Here is an 8,992-nt window from a genome sequence, read left to right on the forward strand (position 1 = left end):
TCGCGCAGCAACCTCAGCGCGGTGCGTTCCTTGTGATTTTTTCCTTTCATTCGCAACGATTTGCTTGGAATTTTTAACTGTTTGTATTGCTGTACTCGCAACGGTTTTAACTGTTTGTCTCATTTTTTCGGCCTTTCGGTGTTTCTATTTTTTATTCCGTGTATGTCTTTTTTTTTTGTTTTGTGATTGTCAAAGGATTTGCGGCGCGTGTCTTTTCGTTCTCAACAAATCGTTAATCTGTTCGCCTGTTTCACTTTGTAACCAAACTTTTTTCCTCTCAGTTTTGCACGTACATACTTACGTACATGCTTCACCCACATTTTTTATACGGAAACAATGTTTCTTTTTCATGTTTCTTTGGCGCCAACTTCTTACATATTCCTAAATCTTTCATGGTATTTTGTGTTTACTTATAAAGAAAGAAAGCGAGTCTTAATTGAATTTTTTTTAGTAATTTGATTCTAAAAAGTCTTAGACCGAATGCATTACATGTGGAATTGTATGAGACCTATTTTTAATAAGTCTGTCGAAATTGATAATCACGATGATCTCGAGAATTGTTCCAACTCATGTCGTTCTCGGGAATCAGCCTATTTGCTAACTTCACATTTTGGTTTTAACTATAAATTATGCCAATACTAACTACTTTGTAGGGTTCAAAGTGTTTAAGATCTTCTGCAGGGATCAAGATTACTGAGAAGGACTATTAGCTCTACATAGACCATTTCAGAAAACTATTTGGATAGTATTTTCACAACAGAGGGAAGGTTAGGGATTTTTCTTTCTCGTATCGCATATCGGCCAGAAGTGTCTTGAGAAGCAGGGCAGCAATGAAAACTGTTTCCTTCCCTTCTGCTGGGTGCCAGGCCACAATAGCATCGAGGGCAATAAAATAGTGAACGAGCTTGCCAAGAATGATGTACGGCTAACACCCGAAAACATGATTAACATTGGGAAACCCATGTAATATCTATACGACGATCTCGACAGAATCATGGTACAGAAAATCAAAGCCCGATGGATCGAGCTTCCTGCAAAAGTCATGTGCAAAATGGTAGATCGGAAGTACTATTGGCACTCGATAGAAGAGACTTTAGGAACATAATGGTTATACTAACTGGTCACTGCCTGGTGGCGACACACGCTCGCAAAATGGGGCTGACAGATCGAGAAGACTGCAGGAAATGTCTAGAGTAGGGTATCAGGGAAACAATGGAGCATCTCTTGTCCACTTGTCCCGCATTGGTAAGGCTACGCTGGAAGCATCTGGGGTCCCGACAGTATGATACGCTGGAGGAGATATCGATAGCGAGGTCGCAGAGTCTGTTAAAATTCGCATCAAGTGCATCGATGAATACTCTTCTTGGACTTAGCAGGTGAACTCCATCTGGTATCTCAAAGAACCATACTGGTCCATGCGTGGCTTATTGGCCTTTCAGATTAACCTAACCTAACCTAACCCCAAAGCGTTGATTTTTTTAAACTCATGCAACAACAACCAAAACTTGTGCCAACTCCTACTCCAATTTACGATTTGAGTTGAATATTTACAAGTACAATAAATACAAAGAACCTAGGATCTTCCGACTGACAGTCACGCACTCGGCTATAAACATGCCTGATCGCTTGACAATTTAACGATTTGTTGAATTACTTAAATTTTTTCTAATTTCTTAACTGTGTAGAAAATAACAACAACACACATGTAAAAGCCAAGCGTTACAACAAAGCGCCGAATTGCACACGCGACCCAACTTAGTTTCGGTGATTTAAGTTTACTGCGTTGCTACCATAGTGCTTGTTATTGCTGTTGTTGCTTTTTCAGTGTTTTTCCTTTCTCCTTTTTGCTTATTTGCTGTTTTTTGTATTTGACGTTTGTTTGTTTAACTTTTCGCTGAGCAACACCAACTTGCGCTTAACTGTTCTTCCCGAAAAAATTCGACTGTGACAGCGAGTAAAACAACGAAAAATAGTTAACAAATTCCGCAACTCAGCGTTGAACATCGCCAATGGCTAATTGGCTTTTCGATTGCATTTTTACCTTATTTTTTCTGCAAAAATGCTAATGGTCAATGGTGAACAGCGGCGATTTGTCATTGCAGTAATTCGCATGACAAAATCGACAACTACATACATATCTACAATGACATGGACAGACATGAATGAGTGTTGGTGGTATTGTTTTTGATATTCGCACTTCGCTTTGGACATCTTGTGGAAAATCTTAGAAAAAGATGGAGTTTGTTAAATATTTTTCAAATATCAAACGCTTGAATTAATATTTTTCATGTTGGGACAAAAGTCACCTTTAAGTTGTTACTTGAAAGTTATTATACCCTGATTAGGACATTAGACAGTGAAAAAAAGTTTAAATAGAAATGATCAGTATACCAAACTGAGTAAATTTAGCCATATATTGGGTAGTCGAAAAAGTCTTTTCGTATTTCTAATCAAACTTCAACTTATTTTTTTTTTGTTATATTTATAATGAAGTTTAGAAAACCAAATATGTACCATTTTGGTCGACTATTTTTTGCCATTTTTCCACTAGAGATATTATTCCTTCAGTGTACAACTTTTCTGAGTTCTCGACGAAAAACTGCGACAAGTAATTTTCACAGGCCTCTCTTGAAGCCAGCTGTACTCCATTAAGTTAGTTCTGCATTGACAGAAACAAATGGCAGTCCGATGGTGCAAGGTCAGGGCTATACTATGGTGAATGCATCAAAACTTCCCAGCCAATATCTCCCAGTTTTCCCGAGTCATCAAAGATGCGTAATCTGTGTGGAAGACGAAGCCCTTTCTGTTGATCAGTTCTGGTCGTTTTTTTCGATTGCTTGTTTCAATCTTGTCAGTTGTTGACAGTAAAATGTTGAATCAATCGTTCGAGCAGGCTGGAGCAGTTCATAGTGGATGCTGCCTTTCCAATCCCACCAAACACTCAGCATAACTTTTCAAGGCATCAATCCTGGCTTTGCGACCATTTGTTGAGCTTCACCACGCTTGGACCATGATCTTTTTTACACATTATTATCGTATTTGATCCACTTTTCCTCTCCTGTTATTTCTGTTACTCCATTCGCTTCAGAAATGGTTCGATTTCATTTCGCTTCAGCAAAGAATCGCAGATGTTAATTCGGTCCATTAACAGACACCCAAAACCCAAACATCAAGCTTCTTTTTCAACCTCGCATTTTTTAAATGGTTCATAACAGTTTGATGATGAATGTGAAGTTCCGTAGCGATATCATGGCTGCTTATGTGATGGTCCTGGTCAATATTTCCCATAATTTCATCGACTTTTTCGAGGATAGGTCAAACAGAGCGAAGTGCCTCTTTCATATCGAATTTTCCAAAACGGAAGCGAGCGAACCATTGTTGTGCTACACGAACTGATACAGCATCGTCTCCGTAAACTTTACAAATTTCATTGGAGGCTTGCGTGGCATTATTCCCTTTTTTATACAAAAATTTCAAAATATAGCGAATTTCTTCATTATTTTTACTCATTTTTGAGCAGCTGTTGGTTAAATGAAGCTTAAAATCTCACCTTTCCAACACTACATATATGGTATGACACAATGTGATTGGTAGCACTGGAGATATACGACTGCAACGACATCTATTGACAAAATACGAAAAGACTTTTTCGACTACCCAATATTTTATTCATCGACCTGATTACTACTTTTATTACAAATTTATTGCATTTAAATATTTATGTTCAACATACGTGCATATTGATATAAGTTCGACAAACTGACTCAGCCTTAATAATTACTAACGCTTGACAAGTGAAAGTTAAGCCAAACACAAGCATACATACATACATAGACACGGTTACTTTTGCACATGATTCAATGAATAATCAACAGAGATTATTATCAAATATGTTGGTAATTTTTTGTTTGCAAATAAACGCTCGCAAATTTCAAACACGCAACCACACTCTTACATGTATATCATACAAGCAATTACACACATAATCATGCCGTTGTTTTTGAGCAAACAATTTACATACGTATAAATAATTGAGTGTGTAATCGAACGCGAACGCTTAGCAAACAGACAGGCAAAGGCAAACAACTCGAGCCACTGACATGCCGCCACATACATACTATATATGCATACATATGTAACTATATACCACCAAGCCAGCAGCCGAAACCACACCCCCAACTGCTGACTGTCAACGAAGTCATTCATAACTATGAAAGCGATAAATATTGAAATTTTAAAGCATTTGAGTAAATATCCTTCCCTCCCACTCTAGCCGCCTTTCAAACTCATATTTATTTTGATATGCGAGTATCTATTTACATACATAAGCTCCATGGCGAAGGAGCGAGTGTGTGACAGCGCTAAGGATCTATGTGTGCATATATGTGAATATGATGTGTGCAGTCGTGTGACTAAGAGTTTTCTTTGATCTTAAAGTGCGCTACTAATGACACGCTGCGATAAAAGTCAACACCAATTTGTATTGTGACGTGTTAGTACCAATGAGCCGCCGAAATCCAAGCCAACATATATGCATAAATAATAACAGTATATTTGTGTATTTGTATGTGTGTAAGTTTGCACATGTGCATATGACTGTTTATTTATGCATATACATATATGTTGTAAGCCACAAATAATCGCACTTTAAACTGCCTACATCACTCATACGCCTCGTTGTGCCTTTAAAGCGTTTGAAACAAATGCGGTGCATAGTCAGCCTGTCGCTTTTCAAATCATACGCTATGCATTTAATTGAACTGAAATGTGAATGAAAACGTTGGCATACAAAAATATACGTGTTCATAACAAAAAATCAACAACAAAAATAATAAATAGTTTAATAAAATGTTATAATTCCATTGCGATGTCACTGCAGCCAGCAAACGAGCTGTTGTTGTTATTATTGTTGCTTGGATTGCATCGGTTTTGGCAACGCCCCAACATTCACTCATTTAATATGTGGCATCCATGTGTTTGGACACTTGTAAGTACAGTTGTAGAAACATATAAGAAAAAAGGCTAGGCGAGAGCACTAGATAATGACGCTGTTCCTTTCGATGACATTGAAAAGATAAAGAATGCATGCTTGAAAATCGTTGTGTTGGCATCAAAAAGATTGCAGAGGATATCAATATATCTTATTTTTGAACTCAACACATTTTGGTTAATATTTTGGGTATAAAGGGTGTCAACTCGATCAAAAGGTCTGAATCGTGTAGAGGTCGCAGTAGTGATGCCCGACAACGTAACTTACAAACCAAAAGGCACCAAAAATGTGCTAAAGGCACTGAAGACCATCCCAGCAGAGACAACAAGTATATGGAAAATTGGATTAATTGCTGGCTCAAAAGTCTTCTTTACAGACGATAAAAAAACATACTGTATTTGTATCGAATTTCTTTTTTTTTATCAGTACGGATCAAATTTGATCATATCGATAATCGAAGTCTAAAGGATAAGCTTGGATATACATTTACAAAAATTGTCTTTGGAATCCACCAAACTTTAAGTATGGTTCCAGATTCTTCCAATTCAATCCAGTTGAAGAACTGCAAAATGCCACCGAACAAACAAAACGGTGGTCTCTGAATACGGAGACTAAGCCTCGATTATATACTTGTATGTATGTATCTCTTTTCTAAGCAAATTTCGAGACTAGACATAAAAATGTAACCCTTTTGATAGTACACACATTATCTTTGACCACTTAGGCTTTCACCACTACAGTGTCTTCGAAGCGGAGATCACAACAATATCCAAAACAACAAGAAAAGTTTTGTTGTTCTGACAAGGAGTAAGCTCACAATAAGGAATAAACTTACATATACGGATAGCCAAATGGCTTTAAAATCACTGAAGTATCCTAAGGTTTCGTTAAAGACTATTGCAGAAGCTGTCAGGAAATGGTAGAAGAGAAGACTGTAAAATATCTTCTATGCGAATGCAAAACTCTAGACACAAAAAGATTCGCAACTATCGAGTCGAAGGTTTCCTGACACAAGTAAAACTTTTTGTATCGATGAACTTCATCCAAAGTGGGTCAGAGAGGAAACAATAGAGTGGGAAATATTAGTCCCGTTGGTATCACATTTGGCCTCCTAAAGGGTTAGCTGCGTCCTTAGACAGCCGCTCTACCGACCTATCTACCTACCTAGGCTCTAATTTATGAATAATAACATTTTCGGAAAATCGTCAAAAGATTAATATTAGCATTTTCTTTTTATTTTGTGCACGATATACTTGTATATCTTCCTTCTAAGCAAATGTCAAAGAAGATATTTCTAATCTTCGCACAATTTGAAGCACTACTTAAGCATCTCATTTAATTTTTATCTTTACTCTCTTTGCAGCTGGTCGCACACAACCGTGGTGGTGTCGTAACAATCGCAATGGCGGCTCGAATGGTCGTTCCACACTCTCGATCAAGCATCAAGCCGACAGCATAAGAAGACGTCCGAATAGCAATTCTGGTGTTTGGTCATGGAGTCGCCGCTCATCAGCTAGTCCAGATCAAATTGGACCACCGTCTTCGTCGCCTGCCGAAAATCATTATACACACATGGACGATGCATATAGTCCAGTTAATGAGGCATTGTACGCTGAATTGGATCGCGAATCGGTACGTTCGGCAAATCCGTCATATCAAAATACGGCCTACAGTCAGTGTGGTGAGGTGAGTTAAGGCAATAGACAGAATTTCGGAATTCAGAATTTTTTAGTTCGTTGAATTAATTTTAGTTTAGTATTTTTTTTTATAATCAAAAAAGTATTTTTTCCGAAACCGTAAGTTTTTTTCAAATTTGGTTTTGATTAAATAATAATCACTAAAATCAGGATCTGTATTGTAGGTAGATGATCTCGGCTGATGGAGCTTAACTCCTATAAACTGACACAACTTTTTATGTTGATTTTGTAGCGGCAGAATACTGCTGAGTTGACAGTTTTTGGCCGGATTTGTGTTCATTCCGGCTACGTATACCCGAGTTTCGTGGAAACGGACATCACCTTTAAAAGGCGCATAGCTGTCTTCATAAATTCAACTTCCGTAATATTTATTATGCCGGGATGACCGTGAATATATGTATGTATGTAAAAAAAGTGGTTTAACTGGATACACCGAGTATATGAATCTATAATTGATTTTTCCTTTGGTCATATTGGCCCAATAGTTACAGCCCTCAAAAGCGCTCGAGGGCATTTCGAAATAAGCTGTTTTCATGACATCCAGATCAATTCAGCCAATTGCTTATGATAATAAGCTTTAGCCCTTCAGACACTTCCAGAAATAATACAAGCTTATCTCAGTTGACTAGAAGTTATTCGTAAAATAATTTCCGCGTTCAATTTTTATTCAAAAAAGTTTCCAATAAACCACACTAATTGTGACGCAATTGTTTATGTAATCGGAAATCAACTAAAACATTAATTTTTTCTTAATTTTACCTTACAGAAATACAATTTCCAACAACACGAGCAAGACATTCCGATGGTGGTGTCATCAGCGCCCAGCAGCGCCTATTATTCCGACCTCTCGGTGACCGCCATGCCAGGCGGCGGCAATGAGCGTGCCTACGAAATAGTCGGCCTCACGGTCATGTCACAACCACTGCCCAACTGGGAAGGCAGCAGCGGCGGCGGTGGCGTCTTGGGGGTAGGTGTTGGCGGTACAATGGGCCCCCTCGGCAGCGGCGGGCCAAACGAAGCCTCGCAACGGCGCATACCACGCTTGGCGGCCATCAATGAGACAAGCACAAGCACCGTGGCGGCAACAGTGCCCTCAGACTATGTATGAGATACGGAGGATGAGCGGCAGTGCGAAGAGGGTGTATAGCGATTTTAAAAAGAGTTTAATGAAATTGTTTTCGAATATGCACTGGGACGAAGTGTAGCATACTTTACGGGCGTTAGTTGTTAAGAATGGCAACAGTAGCTTGCTGGAGAGGCAAAGTAGCAGAGAAATGTAAAAAAGAAATCATATTTAAGGCAGAAAAACGAAAGTGGAAATTCAACGAGCTTATATTTGTTAATAAATAATTTATTGTGAATTATTCGAAACTGTTGAAACAGTGAGATTCTTGAAAGCATAAAGCGCTATTTATGTAGAGTTATATTAGATTAAAATTATATTATATATGTATACATAGAATGTATCTTTGAGGTAAAAATAATGTTAAAGTGCTTACGAATATTTATAGAATTGCTACATTATGGTATGAAATGGAGGGTAAAGCAACAAAATAAAACAAAAAAATTAATTATTGTAATTATTCTATTGTAATTGAGTTAGTATGTAGGTCTGTTAAGATTTAACGATTTAATCGTTGGTGATATTTAGCCTAAATATTTAGTGTGGACACAAAGATGTGCAAATTGGCGTTAAAATACGAAAGTAAACTTTGTATATGAAAAGCGGTATACGTTTAGAAAAAAATACACACACACAAACGTATACAAAGATGTTTTAGAATTAGAGACAGCTATCTATGTATACAATGTAGAAGCAAGAAAAGAAAAATTACAAAAAAAAATATTAAAAAAATATATACAAAAAAATTTAAAAGTATATGAAAAAAATAATTAAAAATTATAAAAAAAAAAATTAAAAAATAAAAATATAAAAAATTATAAAAAATATTTAAAAAAATAAAAAAAATCTACGCGAGTTAAACATTATTAGAGACATATTGAAATCCTTAAAGGAACGTATTAGAATAATGCATATATAGCTGTTAAGCGTGCGTGTATGTAAAATGTACATACATATCTACAGTAAAGGACAAAAATGTTCACAAAAATACCAATATTTCTCCAAAAGCTTAGAAATCTATAAATACATTCAAAAGGACATTAAATTTGCTTTCGAAATCAATACTTTTGTGCATCAAAAGTGCGATTAAAGGGTTATATACAGTTAGAAGGCCCAAAAAAAAGCGAATTTTCCAGAATTTTTTAGGAGAAAAGACTTAGTATTAGTAAAAATATTTATTTG

General features: G+C 36.8%; 1 protein-coding gene across 2 annotated transcripts in view; it reads left to right on the forward strand.

Annotated features, from left to right (window-relative positions):
• Positions 1–8,553, forward strand: part of LOC120778986 — a 255,094-nt gene extending 246,541 nt beyond the window's left edge. The window contains exons 5-6 of one of the 2 annotated variants that reach the window (XM_040111084.1): positions 6,354–6,676; positions 7,454–8,553. In XM_040111084.1, the coding sequence (XP_039967018.1) occupies positions 6,354–6,676; positions 7,454–7,795 (665 nt within the window). In that variant the 3' untranslated portion in view covers positions 7,796–8,553. The remainder of the gene's footprint in view (positions 1–6,353; positions 6,677–7,453) is intronic. The other variant, XM_040111085.1, reaches the window with a different exon arrangement.
• The last annotated feature ends 439 nt before the right edge of the window (positions 8,554–8,992 follow it).

This window comes from Bactrocera tryoni, chromosome 5 (genome assembly GCF_016617805.1).
Source record: "Bactrocera tryoni isolate S06 chromosome 5, CSIRO_BtryS06_freeze2, whole genome shotgun sequence".
NCBI classification, from domain to species: Eukaryota; Metazoa; Arthropoda; class Insecta; order Diptera; family Tephritidae; genus Bactrocera; species Bactrocera tryoni.